We start from the raw sequence: 23,438 nt of genomic DNA, 5'->3' as shown, positions 1-23,438 counted from the left end.
CAAGAAAACAATCTATTACTAATGAAAAATTTATTGGAAATGCCATTCGAACGCAACTAGCTAATAGAATAATTCGTCCAAGCACCTCCCCATGGAGAGCCCAAGTTCTTGTTGTGTCTGGGGAAAATGAAGTAATTCACCGGAAAAGAATGTGTGTGGATTATAGCCGCACAATTAACAAATTTACTGATTTAGACGCTTACCCATTACCCAATATGCAAGATCAAGTAAATAAAATTGCACAATACACGTTCTTCAGCACACTCGATCTCAAAAGTGCTTATCATCAACTTGAAATCCCCGAAGCTGATCGCTTGTACACCGCTTTTGAAGCAAATGGTCAACTGTACGAGTACAATGTCATTCCATTCGGCTTAACTAACGCGGTGCCATGGTTTCAAAGAATTATAGATGACATTATTGATCGACATTCTTGTAAAAGTACTTTTGCTTACTTAGACAATGTAACAGTGTGTGGCAAAACAAAACAGGAGCACGATGAAAATCTGCGTCATTTCCTGGATGTTGCTAAAGACTGCAACCTTACTTTTAATGAAAAGAAGTGCAAGTACTCATGCGAAACAATTGATCTTCTAGGGTATAGAGTTCAAAATGGAACTATAATCCCAGATCCAGAAAGAGTAAGGCCCCTCCTTCAAATGCCTGTGCCCCGGAGTACAAAGGCTCTACGATGAATTGTCGGGTTATTTGCATACTATGCACGTTGGATACCGAAGTATTCGGATAAAATAAAGCCTCTAACGGAAACAGCATTATTTCCATTGAATCAAGATGCTGAAAACGCGTTTAAAAACTTAAAACAAGTGTTGGCGGACGCGACGTTGCAAGCTATTGATGAAAATTTGCCTTTTTGTGTTGAAACCGATGCGTCGGACGTAGCACTGTCAGCAATACTTTAACAAAACGGTAAACCAGTTGCATTTTTCTCTCGCACCTTGAATCGCAATGAGAAGCATCATGCAAGTGTTGAGAAAGAGGCCACGGCAATAGTGGAAGCTGTTTGAAAATGGTTGCATTTTCTCCACGGCCGTCGTTTTAGCCTCGTCACCGATCAAAATTCGGTAAAGTTTATGTTTGACAACAAAAATCATGGCAAAATTAAGAACGACAAAATTCTCTGATGGAGAGCTGAACTTTCACAATTTTCTTACGACATTATCTATAGGCCTGGGACTTTGAACGTAGCACCAGATGCTATTTCAAGAGCATATTGTACCAGCACAGCAGACACTACGCTGTACGAAATTCACGACAAATTATGTCACCCAGGGGTGACAAGAATGTTTCATTTTATTCGTATGAAAAATTTACCGTATTCAGTTGAAGACGTTCGACGTTTGACTGCTAATTGTGAAGTATGCTGTGAAGTAAAGCCACGATTTTATAAGCCACCGAATGCTACTTTAATCAAATCTACCCAACCGTTTGAGAGACTGAACATAGATTTTAAAGGCCCGATACCATCAGTTTCTAAAATTCGTTATTTTCTTACTATCGTGGATGAGTGTTCTCGCTTTCCGTTTGTATTTCCTTGTGCTGATACCAGTGGCGATACTGTGATTTCATGTTTGCATAATTTGTTTGCGGTATACGGTACGCCTAGCATTATCCATTCTGATAACGTCAAAGCGTTTAAATTTTCTAAGAGGTTAAAAGAGTACTTGAGAAATTTGTCTGAATTGTGACTAGTTTCACTTCTGTATATAACCCCCAAGGAAATGCTCAATGTGAACGTTACAATGGTATTGTGTGGACTGCCATAAAACTGTGTTTAAGATCGAAAAATTTACGTACTGCCCACTGGGAAGCTGTGTTACCCAAGGCTTTGCATTCGATCAGATCATTGCTTAATACAGCCACAAACGAAACCCCTCACGATCGCTTGTTTAAGTTTTCACGACGATCATCGTTTGGCACTTCTGTCCCGACTTGGCTCGAAGATGGCCCTGTGTATGTTAGACGGCATGTGAGAAACAGTAAATATGAACCTCTTGTTGACAGTGCCGAGATTCTCGAAAGTAATCCGAATTATGCCCGTGTACGTTTCGAAAATGGTCATGAAGCCACTGTATCTGCCAGAGATCTTGCCCCCACAGGAGATTCGTCTTCACCTCCGTCACAAGAGGGCGTGCTTGAACCTGATAGCATGGGAGTTAGCCCAGTAGATAATAGGCCTACCGACTTACCGCTCGCTGAAGTTGACAACTCGCCCAAAAAGGTTGTGAAAGCACAAACTGAAGTGGGTTGGCAATCATCAAGAGAACGTAAACCTCCTGATAGACTGTCTTACTAAATGTGTTCTCTTTAAGCTACCATGTTATTATATTTGCTATGTATTCGCTATTAATATTCTCACTATTTTGGTGGAGGAGATTGTAATGAAATTGCGCTCTTCTGATTCGCGTGTGTGACGTCATTATTATTTTGTTTCGGACGCAGGCATTCTTTCTTTATTGGTACACGCGGTGTTTTGTGTTTTCAACTCGTTGCAGTCTTTAGTTTGTTAGCTGGTGTTAGGTTCCTATGTTTACAGAGTAATGGTGTTCTTTTCTGTTTACGTATGTATTTATGTTCTGTATTTAGATACCATACTTTTAAGTTAATTAAAACTTCAGTAAGTGAAATGTCTGGTTCTTGTATCAGAACACCCACCGAGTATGATTACTATTAGAGTTGTGTATTATGAGGATTAGAAGTTATAATAAAAAGTATAGGCCTATTGAAAACAATTGTAGAGTTCCAACCGCTTTTGAATAGATTGTAAAAGTGGAAGTTATTGCCAATTGTAAAGTAGCTGATTGCAAGTACTGTATTTGTGAATATCTAGTTTGAAATTGACAAAGACGTTTGCTGTTCAGAACTTGATTTCTTGCTGGAATTGGTGAACCATTTATTAGTTCAAGGATTTAATCTAACATCTCACAATTAAAACTATTTGACTGTTTAACGTCTGATATCCCAATAAACTACATCATCAATCTTTCCAAACACTCTTTACAAAGAGATAGAAAGAATTGTGACATTGTGTAAAAATTCTTTCTAGTTCTAGTCTTGATCACCCCCGAGCTAACAAGTGGGTCACCATCCCATTCATCCCAATCCTTTTCAGACTTCCTACTACCTTGTGAATAATACCTTTTTAGGTAGAGGCTAGACATATTGTTTGTAACTGTAGTTAGCGTCAGAAAGGGCATCCTGCCAGAAAACTTACTTTTGAAACGTTTTTAATATTACCACAAAAAACAAAAAATGCCCTCTAGTCCTCAGCTTGGATGGGAAAAAGTGAAGAAAATCTGAGTTCCAACAAATTGTTCATAAACCACAAAAAAAATTGTGGAATGCGGATTGAATGTTGGAATATAGGAAATTTGTTAGTAAGAACAGTTTTACGTGAGGAACCATGGCCACCTGGAGATGCGGCCTGATTTGTCACATTTTGTAGATTTTGATTACAGCTACTGCTAGTGCTTGACTGACATTTTTTGAGATGTTTTTACTTTTTGCGGTTTCCTAATGACATAAAACTTTTTTGTTGCCTTGGGGAAGCAGTAGCAAATGAGAAAAAGTAAGTTGAAAAACGCAAAATCAGACTGTTATTGAAAATTAACAGTCTGACTAAAATCTTCGAAATCAAATTTTCTTTGTTTTTCAACATGTGAGAATGTTAAAACCTCTTGTGTCATCTGGGGAAAAGAATAAAGAAAGCGTAAAAATCTAATTTTTAGAAAAATTTATTTAAACGTTCGCCCTAAGTTAGAAAAACCCGGAAATTTCTGCAAAATGTGACAAATCAGGCCGTATCTTTAGGTGGCCATGGAGGAACTAAGAAAAAGGAGGGAAGATGTATGTTGCCTCGAAGAAGTAAAATGGAGACCTGGAGGGGACAATCATCGCGATTTTTAGGTGTCCAAGGACGAGATACAAGTTATGGTGGTCAGGAAATAGTGCAGGGACTGGTGATGTTGATTTCATGGTGAAAGAGAAGCTACGTGAGAAAGATGTTGAAGTTCGCAGGAGAAGTGACAGAGTGATAAGAACAGCACTTTTGAAGAGGATGTATACATTTCATACATATATTTCAAAGTGGAAGAAACTATTTAGAAAGTGAGAAGTTCTATGACGATTTCGCAGAGGAACATCATCTATAATGTTCAAACGAGATGGTGCTGGAGTGAAAAGATTTCAATGGACATGTTGAAAGATGAGGAGATGGGTTCGAAGGTATTCATGGGGGATGAATTTGGGAAAGAAACCTGAAAAGAAGAATATTAATTTAATTTTTGTGATGTAAAGAAACTTTGCATTGCAAACACGTGGTTAAAAAAGAAGCGGACTACTGGCGGAAAACTTGGATATAAAAAAGTGCAAAAACGGTGAAGGAAAGAAAAACAAAGCGTTTAAACTATAAAGCAAATGAAAATGAAGTGCTGGTGAGCTGCTTCAGCAGTCTTCTTCTTGTGGTTGAGGCTGCCGCAGGTCACGATAATTGTTATATCCAGGCACAGCAGCCAATGGATTGTGTGATTCATCGAGCGTTGTGAGGTCCACATATCTATCCTGGGGTCGGTAAACAGGACATAGGTAGACAATGTGGTAAGCAGGTTGAAAATCTGAGCCACATACACAAGATGGTGAGGTGGTGTCGAACCAACGCCCTGTGGTTCTCAGTTGTAATATTTTCCCTCAAGACAAAAGCAAGTTATAAAATGTGATTACAAATACATTAAGCATTCTCTTCTACTCTAATGCAAAAATGTCAGGGAACAATCAAGTCTGGCTAGCTTGCATACTAAAAATCTTTATGAAAGTTGCATATGGTCTGAACCTTTCGCAAAACTCTACAAATTTTTTTTTTATTTTTTATGAATATTTAAAAAAAAATTATGACCAATACAATAATCTTTGATTGAACAAAATAAATTTCAAACAAACAAAAAACTCTTCATCTAAACACAATAATTTTTACAAATAAAACAAATATTCATACAAGAATGTCAGTGGTGTAGGACAGACAACTGAATTTGTGGGACTCATCGAATTTGTCCTCAACAATGAAAGGAGTAAATTTGTTGACAAAACGTATTTAAAAAAATTTCCTAGTAAATCTACGGAAACAGGACATTTCATTACAACTGACCTGTCGCAGGACAACCGAGCGCAGCCGACCTGCGGCACGGACATCTCACTGCTAAAAGACTTGATGCAAATTCTACTTTATTTCTTTACGTTGAAATTCTACGTTGTCATGTTTGTACAAGAATTCTTCAAGAAAATAACATTCTATAAAGTCTTAAAATATCTGAGATGCCTATTCTTATGGGAATAACTCACATAGGTCAAACCAGGGATTAGGGTGTACCAAAAAAACCTTACTTTCACTGATCTTGCTTTTGGCTGGCAAAAAGTTGTGTTTGGGGTCAAAACTAATGCTAATATAAAAAATTTTAAATTTCATTGTTGTTTCACGCCTATTTTCTTTACGTTTCCATGGAAACAACCCAAATTTAAAAAAAATGGCGTAACTTGAAAACCACTATATATAGTTAGAAAGCTCTAATAAACACCATAAGTTCCAGAACACCAATATTCCTATGAATGTTTAATACATTTTATGGGTCTAGGTAATGTAGTTTTTTAGATATTTTCTAAAATAGCGTTTTTGTAAAAAATCTAGTTAATTTACTCTAAAAATTATTTTATACAAATATTTGCTATAGCAGGCTAAAGTGGCAATGTAACAATCACACAATAGTCTATCGAATCGCAAAACTGGTCAATTTTTATTTGTAATCAAGAAATTGCGATTCAATCATGAACAAAGACGGTTATTTTTCTTAAATGTTTTAACGAAAGAAAAATGATCGAATCGCAATTTCTGCAACAAAATACACAACGTAAGATTGTTAAACTCAACACTAGAACTAGAACAAAAGAAGCTGTTGTTCGCTAGCCTGCCAGAATGAAATGATACGAATAAAACAGAGTACTGCCTCGTGGAGTACACGTGACAAAAGGAGTGCAAAAGTAATCAAGGAAGCATGCTAACTGCAAGCATTTGTGCATTTATCTTAAATAATCTCTGTTTATGGTAAAATGGCCATTGGCACATACAGTAATTTAATAAACTTTGTTATGACAACCTGCATTGCACTATTACAACCAGGTAAGGATATTCAATGAATGCTCATAATCACTTGTTAATTCAACTACCCGTATACTTGCTTTACACCTAGCCAACTGTAAAGGTTTTGTCAAAAAAAAACAGCTAACTGGTAACCTTTCAACTGTCTTTTCAAACAAGTATTCTTTAAATATGTTCTACATAACAATTGCTAACTGTCTAGTGTAGCTGAGTGTACCAGCTGCACTACAAAACTTTCTGCAATTTTAAAAAGAACCGCATGTTTAATGCGGTACCAACTACCGCCCTTCTAGTGTCATGAGAATCAGCAATCGCTCTGAGCCTTCGTATCCCCTTCTTTAGATATCCCTGAGTATATCATATATAGTGAAACAGGCCAATTCGCAGCGGTAATTCACAAACTTTCTAATTATCGGAAATCTGTGCGCAATATCAGCGCATGGTTTGCTTCTACAAATGCCAACATTCTATAGGTAAAACAACATGCAAACGTTGTTTACGCTCAGATTATGTTTCAGGTGTAGCCTAATTAAACGTGGCAACTGCGAATTCCACTAATATCATACCAATTCGCAGTGCGAATTGTAAATTTCGCAGTTACCACTGCTAAATCGCAAACTAATTCGCATATCAAACCCATCACTTCCATATCCGTGGCAAACTGTCAATTGAAGCGAGCAAATTATTCCAATTTCCAAGAGTTGTTAGATCACATGACATGAAATTGCTCACCAGGAACACGTGATTTGTTGGGGAGTTTTAAAAAGTTGTTTTTTGGGGTGAGGGTTAGAATTAGGGGTTGGGGGTTAAGGGGTAGTGGTTAGGGGTTGGGGGTGAGGGTTAAGGGTAGGGAGTTAAGGGGTTGGAGGTTAAGGGGTTGGAGGTTAACCCTTTATCCTGTGACGTATTTTGGCCAGTTGACTTGCGGACGGGGGGGTCGGTTCGACACTATCACTTTGAGCTCGTGTAACTCAAAAACTACGCAAGATAGATCAATCAAATTTTCACATGGTGCAGATAATTTATCTGACAACATAACATCGAAACTCTTTTGCAATTTGTTCAACAGCGCAACTTGAAAAATCAAATAATTTGATGGTTGGTCATATTTTTTTTATTTGACTTGAGAAATTGCTTCGTAATTAATTTATAATTGAGTGTGACGGGTTAATTCCATTGTGTAGATTTTAATCTCTTACGCGGAGACGTCGTCCACGCTTCAATGAAATCGTAATTGGCGTCCGACTCGCATTTGCTTGTTGTTTTGCCGGAGGCATTGTAAAAAAAAATTTGCTTTGTTTCAACATTTGCAGAGAATGAGACAAAATCACCACAAAAAAACTATTTCAAGTTCTTTTTGAGTCACATGTTTATAGTCTACACTTTTTCAAACGTACTGTCATTACTTGATATTGGAACTAAATCAAGCAAATTTTTTTTCACATTCACACTGTCGAATTTGGTTATGCATGATCAATTGATCAAGAAACACTTTGTATTTCACAGCACATCTCAGGAAGCTATTTATTCGTTTTTAACATTATTTCAACGTCTAAAGACGTTGAATCGATGTAAAAAGTGTCTGATTTGCTGTCTGGGTAGCGGTTGAATACAGAAAAGTAAGGTAGCCTGTGGTGTCACGTGGTATTTGAACAACAACCTATCCAAAGGTAGTGACTTGCTTCGATAGGAGCTTGTTCCATTTTAGGCCATCATGCACTCCAAAAACAAAGAGCGTCTAAAACTCCTTACTGATAAACTATGTCACGATGCATTCCAAAGTGAAATGTTTCAATACTTACAATGATCACTTTGAATGAAACAATTTTGCAAACAGTTGTGGCAAAATGTAGTGATAATAATCGTTTAGTCAAATCGTGTTGGTAGGCTATAGAACAGGTCGTTTGCCAAATGGAACTCCCGTTCTGCGTGACAAACTCAAAGTCGTGGCATAACGATACGAAAAATAGAAACAAATTATTTTTCAGGCCGAGTGCTATTGTCGTAAAAAAACAAAAAATCACTAAAGTGTTGACTTTTTCCTTGGGCAAAATTGAAGGTTATTGATATTTTAAAAATGCACGTTTGTGTCAATATGATTGAAGTGTTTTTTTTCATGTTGTTAACTAGATTTGCAAAATAACGTTTTCTACATTTTTTTTCTGATTTGTTGGACATGCATTTTGTGTCAAGTTATTTATTACGCATTAGAAGATTTCTTTCTGTTCAAATTTTGAAATAGCATTTTAGATGCAGCTTGCGGTTGATGGCGTTACTGCAAAAACCATCTTTTGTAATTGACACACATCCAAAAACAAAAGACGCATAAACTACTGCTGGCTGATAGACCACGTCACAATACATCATAATGATGTTTTTCGGAACCGAAGACCCAGAAAACCAATTTTGTCGTATATTAGATTAGACGTCTGCAGACGTTGAACCAATGACAAAAAGTGATTTGCTGATTTGAAACAAAGTGATTGCTGTTTCCAATGTGCAAACATTTTGATAAAAAGTAATCAAGTTTTGGCCACAGCATTTTGGTCCATTTAGGCTACTATGGTCAATCAACTCACGTTGCAAATAACTTGTTTTGTGTAAAGTCTTGCTTGTGAAAAAATCGAAGTAAAAACGCAAAAATGAAGTAAGCTATTATATTCTTGAATGAACCATAGTTTTAAAAAAATAGTTTGAACAGGTTTCATCTGATAGAAACTATAATTGATATCATCGCGAAGGATCAAATAGCTGCAAAAATCACTTCAAGCAATTCTTTGGGGTGATTTTCATTATGCAAACCAAGGTGAACCTCAATATACATATTTTTATGCCAAACGATAAAAATCGTTCTTTCTTGTTTTCAAGAACAAGGAAACGATCCGTATAAAATATAATTCAATTCAACATATTTCCCTTCTTTTGTCAGATATGCATTTTGTGTAACAATGCTTTAGAAAAATTGCTGAGTATGGCATAGCGTTTGAGATGCAGTCAGAGAATACAACTCTATGGTTGATGGCGTTATTACAAAAGCCAATCTTTTGTCACGGAAATGTATTCGAAAACAAAAAGGCACAAAAGCGCTGACTGATAGATTACGTTACGATACGTTACACAAACGAGGCATTGATTTCAGATTCTTTCAACCCAACAAACAACTTTGCTCCAAATGACACAAACGTCTAAATTTATGGAGAAAAAGATGTAGGCCTACACCGTTTTGTGAAAATAAGCTTTTGAAGACCAACATTTGAATGAAAAGTTTGAAATTATTGAGTTGGTCCTAATAGTGTTTCTGCTGAGATATATCAAAACTTTTCAATCCTCGTATAAAAAAATAATTTTGTAATCTCTCAAGCAACTGCAAAATTACCATTTAGGTAAAGATTCAGTGATGATACAATATGCACAATGCTTGTCAAAGCACAATAATTTAGCTGCGCGTGTTTTTCCACAAAAGCCAAGCAGTTTAGATAGTCTGTGTCAAGTTCTTTTCAATATCCATCAATCTCTCGTTTTCATAAAACATTTTCACAACATTCATGTGAATATAAGTGTACAGGTACATGGAAAAGTTTATTGGCGGGTCAAGAACGCACTCCTTGCTTTCCGACAAGAAATCAAGAAACTTACCACATCAGTCTGTTTGTTTTATGAGATAAACAGAGTTTTGGCAAGAATTTTCCTACTGCTTCTTGTTATAAGTTAGAAACAAAATGTATTCGCCATAGAAAACAACGTAAAATTACATTTTTTCAGTATAGCTTATCGGATTATATATAGCTTTTCAAAGCAACTCAGATGTAATTAAAAGATTAATCAAAGCAACTCAAAACTCGAGTTTGCAAACAAAAGGCGGACTCATTACGGTTGAATGCTTTACAACAAAGCCAACTCATGAGATATCTGCGTCGCAGTTCCACGCACGGCGGCGCTCAGTAATCCTATTAATCCGTATAATTTGAAAACAAAAGGGCTAGCTAGTAGCTAGCTAAAATATCAGAGTATGTTATGAAAATCATGCCATATCTCTAAAACTATAGACAATAGCAACGTCATTTAAAGCGGAATAAATACTTGAATAATTTTTAGGAAAAGTCAAGAAATTTTAAAGCTGTGGATCGGGTAGTTCTTTAATGATATTGCTTTGAAAAGGAGCAAGTCCCCACCGACCCCCCCCCACAGGAAATAGGGTTAAGGGGTTGGGGGTTAAGGGGTTGGAGGTTAAGGGGTTGGAGGTTAAGGGGTTGGAGGTTAAGGGGTTGGGGGTTAAGGGGTTGGGGGTTAAGGGGTTGGAGGTTAAGGGGTTGGAGGATAAGGGGTTGGAGGTTAAGGGGTTGGAGGTTAAGGGGTTGGAGGTTAAGGGGTTGGAGGTTAAGGGGTTGGGGGTTAAGGGGTTGGGGGTTAAGGGGTTGGAGGTTAAGGGGTTGGAGGTTAAGGGGTTGGGGTTAAGGGGTAGGGTTAGAGGGAGGGGGTTGGGTTTTAGGTTAGAGGTTAGGTTTTCGATTAACTGTTGTTCCAGGCCGTAGCCAGCCGGGGGCCAGGGGGGCCTCGCCCCCCCTGAAAAAAATGTTGCCCCCCTGACAAAATCCCAACATTCAATAGCAACAGCTACAATTATTATCATTTTGCCCATTTAAATTTTTTCGCCCCCCCCTAAAAAAAGTTAGCCCCCCCCTTGCTCTGCGGTCTGGCTACGGCCTTGTGTCGTTCGATAAACTGTCGTTCGAATGATGTCGTTTAGATGCCTTCAAAGATACGAAATATATCATAACGAAAACCTGAGAACCTGCCCAAAGCTACTTCCATGACTACTTTCCACGAGGATGCAAAAGAATAAATAAATTCTCCACATTCAGAGTATTTATACACCCGTCCCTTTCTTTCCCAGCGTATTGGATTAAAGAGGTCGAGAATTAAGTTCCTAATTATCTTGGGGAAAGACTAGAAATTTTGTATTGTGCAATTGGAACTAACCAGGACAAGAACGGCCTAATAAGTGACAGAAATAATCGCCCAGGAATATCTCACGACTAGACGACAAAAGAAATAATTAAGTGCATGCACAGGCCATTTATAATTGAGGTGACACATTTTTTAAATCTTCTAGAATTCATGCTAGCCCTGTTTTACGTAACACAATTAAACAATGAACTGTTTGCACAGGTCGATTTTTGATCGAGGTGACCCGTTTTTTTTTAATCTTTTAACTCCATGCCAGCGTCTTTATTTGTAACAGATGTCAAGCTGTGACTAAGTCTCCCTTCAAAGAAACAAAAACTCCGAGAAGGATGTCAATCTGGGAACTGTAACGGTGACACAGACTTCCAGCAGCGATAATGACGTCAAAACTTCTAAAATGCGAATTGCCCTGGATTTGTAGACAGGAGGGGCAATTCGCATTTGCTGTCATGAAAACCATTTAAAACAAGACAAAACGTTTTGCATGCACTTGCAGAAAGCCTACACCAGCATACCTCAAATTGATCTAAAATTTTGATTTACTGCGACAATCTTCTGGATGCAAGTTTAAAGCTCCTTCTCACTACTCGAAAGTATATATCTTTCTAATTTAGACCCCTTTCAAATTCTTCAATGAATCGCGATCGAATACGTGTGACAATATCTAAGTGATGCCTAATCTATCTCAGAAGGGACTGATCTTGGTAGCAGCGCAAAAATTATCGTGAAATTGTTTTGTTTATTTCTTTTAACAGGGGTGACTGCGAATTAGACAGAAAATCAAAGAAATGCGAATTGCCCTGAATGACTATATATGCACTATGCAGTATAATAAGCAATACTATTTTATTTCCTTTGACAATGCTCAAGACAAAAGTTGTACCAGTGGTCCGGTACCTGTGTAGCCGTAATGCGATATGCAATGTTTTACGCATCATATCAATGGAAATCAATGTTGCTTGATTTGTAGTTTTTACAAGTACAGTTTCATTTCTTTGTAGTAACTCTTTCTGATTATGTAGCAACTGTGGCTTGTTTTTCTCTCAATCCTTTGATAATCTTTGATATGTTTTGTTTTGCTGTAGAATTGCAGGTGAGTTTGTCATAAAATTCAGTAAGAAGACCCAATGCTCGTTCAGATGCATCATTGACAACTGGGATTGCTTTGATTATATTTCTTACCTTTAATTTAATAATTACAGTAGATTTTTATGCCAAAACTTGGGATTAGCTGTTAAAAAACTTGGCAGTTTTTCTAATATTATATCATAATAAGAGCCCTGGTTTACTGCATCCAATTCTCTTGATTCTCCAATCAATGGTTTAACACTACATTGTCAGTTGAGGAATGACATGAAAGAGATGCAAAAATATTTTGCAACTATACCTCCACTTTTTATTGAAATAACTTTCAGCATATTTGACAAAGTTTAATAAACATTTGTGGTACCTTTCTGAGCGCCTAGTTATTTTTGCACTATTCAGCGATCATGCTTCCTTCACTCAAAAACAGAAAATGGCTAGAGAACTTTTAAAGTATGATGGAGCATTTAAATCAAGTAAACTTCCAAAAACCAGAATCCAGCAAATGCCAGTTCTTCAACAACAAAATCAACTCCACAACCGTATAGGAAAAGACTCATGGACTTCGTTCAATTTGCTCAAATTAGATACAAGTTTTTTAACAGCTAATCCCAAGTTTTGGCATAAAAATCTACTGTATTTTATTAAATTAAAGGTAAGAAATATATATAATCAAAGCAATCTCAGTTGTCAATGATGCATCTGAACGAGCATTGGGTCTTCTTACTGAATTTTATGACAAACTCACCTGAAATTCTACAGCGAAACAAAACATTTTAAAGATTATCAAAGGATTGAGAGAAAAACAAGCCACAGTTGCTACATCATCAGAAAGAGTTACTAAAAAAGGAATGAAACTGTACTTGTAAAACTACAAATCAAGCAACATTGATTTCCATTGATATGATGCATAAAACATTGCATATCGCATTACGGCTACTCAGGCACCGGACCACTGGTACAACTTTTGTCTTGAGCATTGTCAAAGGAAGTAAAATAGTATTGCTTACTGCATGTTAACTGATATATATATACTGTATCTATACCGGTGTCCGGTAATTTAAGGTTTTAGTCAAGTACTTTAATTTTTTGTTTACATTGCCAGACTATTTTGTGATTGTTACATTGCCACTTTAACCAGCTATAGCAAACATTTGTATAAAATAATTTTTAGAGTAAATTAACTAGATTTTTTACAAAAACGCTATTTTAGGAAATATCTAAAAAACTACATTACCTAGACCCATAAAATGTATTAAACATTCATAGGAATATTGGTGTTCTGGAACTTTTTGTGTTTATTAGAGCTTTCTAACTATAATGGTTTTCAAGTTACGCCATTTTTTTAAAATTTGGGTTGTTTCCATGGAAACATAAAGAAAATAGGCGTCAAACAATAATGAAATTTAAATTTTTTTATATTAGCATTAGTTTTGACCCCAAACACAACTTTTTGCCAGCCAACAGCAAGATCAGTGAAAGTAAGGTTTTTTTGGTACACCCTACCAGGGATATCTAGAGAAAGGGATATGAAGGCTCGCAGCGATTGCCTTATTCTCATGACACTACCAGGGCGGTAGTTTGTAGCGTGTGAAACATGAAGTTCTTTTCAAAATTGCAGAAAGTTTTGTAGTGCAACTGGTACAGTCAGCTACCAAAGACAGTTAGTAAACGTTGCATAGAGCATATTTAAAGAATACTTGTATACAAAGACAGTTAAAAAGTTACCAGTCAGCTGTTTTTTTAAACAAAGCCTTAGCAGTAGGCTAGATGTAAAGCAAGTATATGGGTAGCTGAATTAACAAGCAACCATGAGCATGCTGTGAATGTCCAGGCCTGATGCTAATAGCGCAATGCAAGTTATCATAACAAGATTTATTAAACTACTATCGGTGCCAATTGTCATTTTACAATAAACACAGATTATTTACGATAAACAAAAGCCCTTCTATTGTCAGACGTAACAAAAGCTTTCGTATCCCCTTCTTTAGATATCCCTGGATCAAACCTAATGAATGACGTTTGTATTTTCTACATCGAATTAATGTTACACTTTCTAGCCTGGAAGTAAAAAGAACACAATGAAATTATTTGATAGATTAGTTTCTATAGTCAAAGCTCGATAGCAATGATGAATCTACTTTTTTAAAGTTTTTCTACAAAACTCGGAAATTGTTTGGACGTCAAATATTTGGAGGTGATTTATATTTTTTATCAATATTAAATATTTTTTGTCGATAATACAACATTAAAAAAATCAGCAATCAGCTGGTATTGGAGTTAGAGTTTTAAGATTACTTTGTTGCTGTTTTCTAAAATAGATTAACATATATCCAAGGTTCAAGTCAAGCCATGGGCATGCTGTGATAAAGCAGCGCTAATTGAATTAGTAAGGTCAACAAAATGCTAGACATTGCATGAAATATTTCAACAAGACAAGAATAAAGTAGAATTCACGTCAAGTAGTCTAGTGGGGAAATTTCCTTGCAACAAGTCGGCCGAGACAGGATGTTGTGTACCCTATATTTACACAGCAAACATATATAGAAAAGTCAAATTCAGTGGAAACCCTTGACAGACGAATAGACGCATAAAACAACACATGGTAAAACATGAATCTCTAGATAAAAAATCATTCTATCATGAATCATTTAAACCAGGGGTCACCAACCTCTTTTGCATGCGGGCCGCTTTGGCACTTAGGAGAGCTGTGGCGGGCCGCACTAATAAAAGTTTAGGTAGGTCGACTCTTATGCTAGAAAAGAACGCATTTCGTACCCAGTATCCAGCGTTACATGTTGTTAATATTTATCTTAGAATACCGCAGCAACAAAATTAGTCGAACAACGCTACTGCCAGGCCAAGCTCCTTTAACAACACTTTAGACTTCTTTAAACATTGCCTACGAGGCTACTTGTTTTACGCACTTATAGCGAGGCGAGCGGTTTCAGCAGAATATTCATTGCCAAGCAAGAGTGGTGTTGTCACTTCGCTTCACAAAAGCTATCTTGCCACTAACAGTTTCAGTAAACAAGGAAATGTTTAACACATCGCAATACAGGCAACAATAGTGACCTGCAAACATATCAGCTAAACGTAGGCTCCAATAATTAAATAGGGAAAAAGAAACCAGGCGCTATGAAAAAACGCTTGTGGAAATCACCGAAAAAACGTTTCTATTGTAACTCATGAACAGTGTTCCCTCTAAAAAGCAATGAGTTTGTTTTTCATCCTTTTTGTGAGAGTCTATAAAATCGTCTTTCCTTGATTACTAGACAACTGTCACTTGCGGTGCTTATCAGCATGGCAAGAATTGTTCATTAACAACATTTTGCACTACTCAGCTAAATATTTTCATAATACCAGAAAAAGTCTTTAAATTTATATATAATAATTTATTATAAATTGAGTTTGCACACCAACCTATTTTGCCAACAAAAACTTGAATAAAGGAACACTGCTCGTGAAACCCAATAACGGTGAAACGCACACTAGTGTTTACAGGACATTTACAAACTTAAAATAAGCAACCCTATGCTCACAGACATTTTCGAAATTCGAAAACAGACGTTTTAATCAACCACTGGGGCAGTGTGGCTGGACATCGCATTGGAATAACTTTAAACGACCCCCACCTAGAACTACAATCGGATTGGTCGGTCGGTGGAATCGTATGCAAAGCGAAAATATGCTTCCCGGAAAGTATTTTTTGCCTTCATGCTGTTTAACTCATCGAGAAAAGTATTTTTGGTAATACTTGTGCGCTGATACCTTCCGCGGGTCACACATAACAGCGTGGCGACTGGCGGGCCGCATGCGGCCCGCGGGCAGCCAGTTGGTGACCCCTGATTTAAACAAAGCTTTCCATCAAAACAACTAAACCAGGAAACGAACCTGTTCACAAGTTTATTTTTTTATATCATACTTCAGACGATTCAGAAACGTTGAATCAATGAAAACATTACAAAATATATATTACACTACAATTTTAGGTAAAATTAAACAGACGTTACCTTCAAACAAGGATGTTCTGGCTTCAGAATTAGTGAGTTCACCTAAAATACATATTGATTTTAATATCCAGTTTTTCCAAAATAATCAAAGTTTCAGATAATAATTTTTAGCTGCTGTTTGTTTTGTATGAATTTATTTGCTGTTGCAAAGAGGCGTATCACAATAATACAAAGGATAACATAAACTTGGAATTCAACGACTTTCTTGTTGCGTTGCTTTGCAGTTCACATCCCATGGAAATGATTCAAAAATAAACTCTAATACAATAATTTGTTTTCAAAAAATGCCTTAACTGTTCTGTGAACTATGCTAAATTTTCTTGCTTTATAGGTGAATGCAAATGAGACAGATTTCGTTATTACAGCAACTAAAATTTTATTTTATTTAATAAATCGATTTAATTTATGAAAGGTAAAGGTGAGTCCCATACTTGTTCCCATTATATATACTAAGCCTTCGGCACAAAGGAGTAGAGTGGCCAGTTCTAACGAGAGCAGAGTAGCCAGTTCCTTTCTCTCTGCCGTCTTTCCTTCAGCAACTACATCCACCCAAGTTATTACACCCTAGGCCTAGGTAGAAGTGAGCGGTGTTTTTTTTTAATAACCAGATTCAGTCGGGAGTTAAACCAGGATTGCATTATTCGAAAGCAAGCGCCTTATCTGCTGCACTATTCCACCGCTTGATTTAATCTATAGCCTACCAATAAAATCTACTTTTATTCAATTATATAATTCATCATCATCATCATCAACCAATTTTGATTATACAGGCCATGAATTAATCCTCATGTCGAGGGTGTGGGCTGGCCTGTCTGTCTGTCGAGAACGAAGTCTTCCCCTCCAAACCTCGCGATTTATTGGGTTGGCAGAGTCCATGTTCAGGGCTACAAGGTCACGTTTTACAAGTTCTTTCCAAGAGAGTTTTGGTCTACCTTGACCCTGCTGTGCTGCGATGTTGACACATCTGACCTGTGAGATCCAGTTTGAGCTGTGCTCAATGTGACCAAGCCATCTCAGTCTGCCTAATTGGAGGAATTCAATGATGTCTTTTACTTCACTGATGATAATTAAAAAGTAAAATTTGTTAATGCAAAAGCAAGCAAAGAATTTCATTTTGGTTTCAAAATTGACAACCAATAAGCTTAAAGGGCAGATCTCTTTGAGCTAAGGGGTCTCGGGAGTTATGCCCTGAAGGCTTTGTTCTAAACAAGTAGACAAGTAGTACTTTTTGTCTCAATCTCAATGAATCACTTGACTAGGGCTGTTCAAAATGTATCTTTATATGGAAACGGAATAAAATGAAATTAAAAAGAAAACACATCATTTTCAATATGCTAATAACTTTGACAATATGGACCACATGCAACCTGCACTGCAATTTTGCAAACACTAAACGAGATCATAAGCAAAATTGCTGCTATTCTTCGTTTTATAGGAAGCCAGGGTACGAGTCATGCTTTTTTATCGACTTGGACACATCAAAATCCTTTTGGGTACACTACCCTGGTTGGGTCTGCTACTATTCGGCGAGTCCGATTTGGCGAGTCCGATTCGACTAGTCCGATTCGGCGAGTTCCCTATTCGGCGAGAGCCCTTTTCGGCGAGTGCCCTATTCGGCGAGTTTTTGAAATTTTTGAAAGAAAATTATCGGGTACCGTAGCTTAATTATAATTGCCGTTTTTACATCGTTTTAACGTCGCTAAACGTTGAAATCGTGCAGAAAGGAATAAAAAGAAAATGTTTGAACTATTAAATTAAAATTCGTCATGTCAGTTCAGTTGTTTTTATTTTTGACCATCATATCAAAAACAATACATGTCAACATAGCAAAGGTAGAAGCGACAAAACGCGAACGTTAAAACGTGCTTGAATTCGTCATGTCAGTTCAGTTGTTTTTCTTTCTGATCATGATATCAAAAACAATACACGTCAACATAGCAAAGGTGTAGAAAAAGGTAGAAGCGACAAAACGCGAACGTTAAAACGTGCTTGTGACCGAAGTAAGTTATTGAGTTGAAAGAAATTTGGCACGGTTGCAACACTTTCAGAAAAATTTAAGATATGAAGGGAAAATAAAACAAAGAAAATGTTTCAAAAAAAAAAAAAAAAGATCATGTTTACAGTATGTTTATAAGTTAGTACTTTTGAATAGTTAAAATGATTAGTTTGGACCAACAAATGTGTGGCCTACAGCTTGGATTGAAAGGAAATTATCGGGTACCGTAGCCTAGTTATCCCGACCAGCAAAATTTGTTCCAAGAACACAGTTCATTTTTACATTGTAGTAACAGAATGAAAAGGCTAAACAAATGTGTGGCCTATCGTGTTAACGTCGCTAAACGTTGAAATCGTGTAGAAAAGGGAGCTTTTGCAGACTAGGATACTTTGAAACTGAGAAACATTCACAGAAGCCCTACGATTTGTTCCAAGAACCCATTTAGCATAACATTTCATTTGTACATTGATTCAACGTCTGAATACATTATCTTAAAAATGCAACGTATCGTAGTGCTTCTGTGAATGTTTCTCAGTTTCAACGTATCCTAGTCAACAAAAGCACCCTTTTCTACACGATTTCAACGTTTAGCGACGTTAAAACGATAGGCCACACATTTGGTTAGCCTTTTCATTCTGTTACTACAATGTAAAAATGAACTGTTAGGCTAACTGGGTTCTTGGAACAAATTTTTGCTGGTCGGGATAACTAGGCTACGGTAGCCTACCCGATAATTTCCTTTCAATCTAAGCTGTAGGAGTGTAGGTCACACATTTGTTGATCCAAACTAATCATTTTAACCATAGGCGCCTAAGCCGTGGGGGCCAGGCCCCCACGCATATTTCCGCGTGGGAACAACTTTTTATGCGGCATTGATACATAAAACAATAGGTGAACTAGCGATCGGCAGCAGAAAAACATTTTTAAATGCAAACCGCAACAGCTTCGCAGTAAATAATTACTAGAACGAGTAGCGATGCTACAATCTCACCCCAGACAAAAAAAGCTGTCATTTTTACGTTGATTTAACGTCTGCGGACGTTGAATCAGTGTAAAAATGACTGATTTTGCTGCTTGTGACATAGCAAACATCTACCATTTTGCGTCGATTCAATGTCATCAGGTGTTGAATGCACTCAAAAACAACATAATTTGCTACGTTGACGCAGCGTGAGTTTAACTTAATGCGCTTGCAAACAGCCTCGCTGTCGCTTTCGAAAGTCGAAACCTCTGCAGAGAATTGTCGCGGCAGTGAATCGGTTGCTGTGAAAATGAACTTGAAGTCTCGGCCCGAGGTTACCACTAACCAACGGAACAAGGGCTGGACGGCTGGTACAAACCGCACTGCCCACAGTCGCACAAGTGGCATAATCAACACAACAACGGACTCGCGCAAACTGCATGGCGCACACAAGACCGTTGCCATAAAACCCGATCAAAGGCGGGGAATATGCGCATCTTTTGTTTCATCTGCAACACGAAAACGGGCGTATTACAGCGAATTGAAACTTGAAAGCTGGTCAGCCATAAGTTGCGATATTGTAGCGAAAAGGGAGCAATGTCAAGTCGAAAACTTAATCAAACGTCTCTCTGTCACTATTTTTCAAGGGCTGTTTACGGATGTCAGCAACTTTTAAATTTATTAAAGGTGACGTGCTGTTGAATTGATGTAAACATGAATGATTTTGCTTTTAACAGGTATATTTTCAAGCATATGATCAAGTTAGTATTTTCATTCCATTTACAGTATACCTTTTAGTAAACCTTTTCGTCTCTTGTTTCATGCTAATAAATCTAGTTCGTTGCTAAACTTTATGTTGTGCTTAGCTTAAAGAGTCGCAGTCCATCAACCGCTAGCCAACGCAGACGCATAGCATGTGTTTTGGTCGAGCTTTGTTTATAATAATTAACGGTAGGTCGAACGTAGCGATAACTCCGAGTGTGGCAATAAAAGCAATCCTAGTGTGACGACATAATTACGTCATCCATCTGCGTGACATTTCGCCGAAATTACCTTGCTGCTGATAAAACACGCTTTCGCCCCCACGGCCAAAAAAATAGTTAGGCGCCTATAATTTTAACTATTCAAAAGTACTAACTTATAGACATAAACATTATTTTTTTTGTAACATTTTCTTCGTTTTATTTTTCCTTTATATCTTAAATTTTTCTGAAGGTGATGCAACCTTGCCAAATTTCTTTCAACTCAGTAACTTACTTCGGTCACAAGCACGTTTTAACGTTCGCGTTTTGTCGCTTCTACCTTTTTCTACACCTTTGCTATGTTGACGTGAATTGTTTTTGATATCATGATCAGAAATAAAAACAACTGAACTGACATGACGAATTCAAGCACGTTTTAACGTTCGCGTTTTGCCGCTTCTACCTCTGCTATGTTGACGTGTATTGTTTTTGATATGATGGTCAAAAATAAAAATAACTGAACTGACATGACGAATTCAAGCACGTTTTAACGCTCGTGTTTTGTCGCTTTTACCTTTGCTATGTTGACGTGTATTGTTTTTGATATGATGGTCAAAAATAAAAACAACTGAACTGACATGACGAATTTTAATTTAATAGTTCAAACATTTTCTTTGTTTTTGATATGATGGTCAAAAATAAAAACAACTGAACTGACATGACGAATTTTAATTTAATAGTTCAAACATTTTATTTTTATTCCTTTCTGCACGATTTCAACGTTTAGCGACGTTAAAACGATGTAAAAACGGCAATTGTAATTAGGCTACGGGACCCGATAATTTCCTTTTAAAAATTTCAAAAACTCGCCGAATAGGGCACTCGCCGAAAAAGGCTCTCGCCGAATAGGGAACTCGCCGAATCGGACTAGTCGAATCGGACTCGCCGAATCGGACTCGCCGAAACGGGCCATTCCGACCCTGGTTGGGTCTGCTACTATTCGGTGAGTCCGATTCGGTGAGTCCGATTAGGTGAGTTCCTAACCTCTAACCCTAATCCTTAACCCCTAACCCTAAAAGGGCAATGATAATTAGGCTACGGTACCCGATAATTTAAAAAAAAAATTGAAAAAATCCCCCGTTAAGGGGTCGGACTCACCGAATTGGACTCACCGAATTGGACTCACCAAAACGGGCCATTCCGACCCTGGTTGGCATAACCAAATAAATATAAATAGATGTTGTCACATTTTTGTGGGTCCTGTACGAGTCGTTATACTTTTGACATGTTTGCACAATTCATAAGTTTGCCTAATTCGTCACTTAGAGTGATGAGTTAGGCACATCCTACTGCATCATTCAACCCAAATGACACTCACCAAAAGAAAGGCTTTCATGTTGTGACTCATCACTAACTTTAGGTCCATAATTATTATTTATAGTTTGATTCAAGGTTTTAACAAAACCGATGCTGTTTTCCATATTTCCAATTGAAAATCCCGGTAGCTTTGCACAAAGTTCATCTTCCTAAAACAAAAACAATCACAGATGTCACAGTAACCTCTACATATTACATGACCACTTCAAATTAAAAGTTTTAGACCTAAATCATGACTGATCTACATCAATCACAGTACTGTTTAACTAAGCCAAAAATTAAATGTTTCAGAGAAGTAATGGCTATAGCCTATAGTTATTTATTACAAAGAATGCAAACATAGCTTCTATCTAAAGCAATGGTACGTAAGAGAAGCGTATGCGCGACCCACTAAGTTCAAGTTTCTTTAGCTTTTTTTTTCACTATGTTTCATGCGAATTGAATGGGGGGGACTTATCCCCAGACAAAATCTCTTTAAAGGTTAATCCTGAGTGTGGCATATTTATAAGGCTTTGAATCACTGATGCAGGACAGGTCATCAAGATGACAGAGTGGTGCTGTCAGCTTGTTGAAGTGTTATTGTCTGCAAACTACATATTGAATCCACTAGGTGACTCTTCGTAGAAAGATGCATACAAATTTACTTTTGCAAAGAAATTGCACTTTCATCATTTGTTTTTTGTGCTGTTTGCTTCCAGCTCAGCTTAACTGTAGATGATCTAGCTTCTAGCTGATCGAAATCGATTTTTAGCTATATATGATTGAACTGACTCGTGTGAGAATAAATTTCTTTGCATTACAAGACATGTAACCGAGTCGTTCATATCAAGCATTGTTGTGGGTTTGACACCTGTCAGAAGATACTTCATTTTCTTGATTCGTAGAAAGATACCGTACCGTATATCTTTAAAATGCGTTGCTTTAGACTAGAGCACATCTCGCATGTACGACAAGCATTTCATAATCTTGCAATTTTTGGTTTGCAAAGTTGGTCACTTAAACAACTGCACTACAGGATAGAGGCGGACTATCAGCTGTTGAAGTAATAATCTGACTAACTGACCAGATGATCAGTCACTAATAGTACTTTCCAAGCTTGACATTACAATGCAATATGAATACCATAGGTTAGGAATGTCCACAGTTCGGCTTGCAGGCCAAATTTGGCCCACGATACAATAAGATTATCAGAGATTGTTGGCCCTCTGGCATTTCAGTATTATCAAATTTGGCTCGTTTAGGAAAAAGTTTGGACATCCCTGACATAGTTGATTCATCACTTTAAGTTTCATTCACATATAATAACAAGTTAGTTCACTTAATTTGGTTCAATGAAACACAGCTTCCCAAAAGAACGTCAATTAGAAAATACCTTTACAACGAATTCTAATTCTTTAAATTTTAAGATTAATCGAACAGCCTAGCAGTCACCAAGTGACGAAGTACCTTGCTAATGTACCATCGCACAAACATGAAACTTACAAGAGGATGGCTGGAAACAACAGATGACGATCCAGCCTCATATGCTGGTTCTCTTTCACTTAGTTCAGTCGTTTGTTCCATGTTCTCATTTCACTTAAGTTTCAAACTTAATACATCCAAACTAAAGTACGGTACAAGTTCAGTTATACAAGTTCAGCAAGTTCAGTTCTACAAGTTCAGTTGAACAAGTTCAGTTCAAGTTCAGTAAGTTCAACAAGTTCAGTACAAGTTCAGTTCTACAAGTTCAGTTATACAAGTTCAGCCCACTTAAAATACCTAAAACAATGAATAGGGTGAATGTAACCAAATGCGTCACAGTCAAAGTATCGCTGGTAATTAACATAATTTAATTTATTTTTCATTGCTAGCACAAACTGGCAGAACATTGAATAGTAAACACACAAGTTAAGAATCAACAAAAGAAAAAAGTAGCAAC

At 37.1% G+C, this 23,438-nt stretch overlaps 1 protein-coding gene across 1 annotated transcript in view; it reads right to left on the bottom strand.

Moving 5' to 3' along the window:
- Nucleotides 1-23,111, bottom strand: part of LOC145775953 (uncharacterized) — a 46,286-nt gene extending 23,175 nt beyond the window's left edge. The window contains exons 1-3 of the mRNA XM_082587363.1: nucleotides 23,003-23,111; nucleotides 21,522-21,669; nucleotides 16,225-16,266 (exon numbers count right to left, since the gene is read on the bottom strand). Of these exons, the coding sequence (XP_082443489.1) occupies nucleotides 16,225-16,266; nucleotides 21,522-21,669; nucleotides 23,003-23,083 (271 nt within the window). The 5' untranslated portion in view covers nucleotides 23,084-23,111. The remainder of the gene's footprint in view (nucleotides 1-16,224; nucleotides 16,267-21,521; nucleotides 21,670-23,002) is intronic.
- Nucleotides 23,112-23,438: the final 327 nt, after the last annotated feature.

Source organism: Aplidium turbinatum, chromosome 8 (genome assembly GCF_918807975.1).
Source record: "Aplidium turbinatum chromosome 8, kaAplTurb1.1, whole genome shotgun sequence".
Taxonomy (NCBI): domain Eukaryota; kingdom Metazoa; phylum Chordata; class Ascidiacea; order Aplousobranchia; family Polyclinidae; genus Aplidium; species Aplidium turbinatum.
Note: the sequence above shows the minus strand (reverse complement) of the source record. Positions and strands in the feature narration are given on the sequence as shown.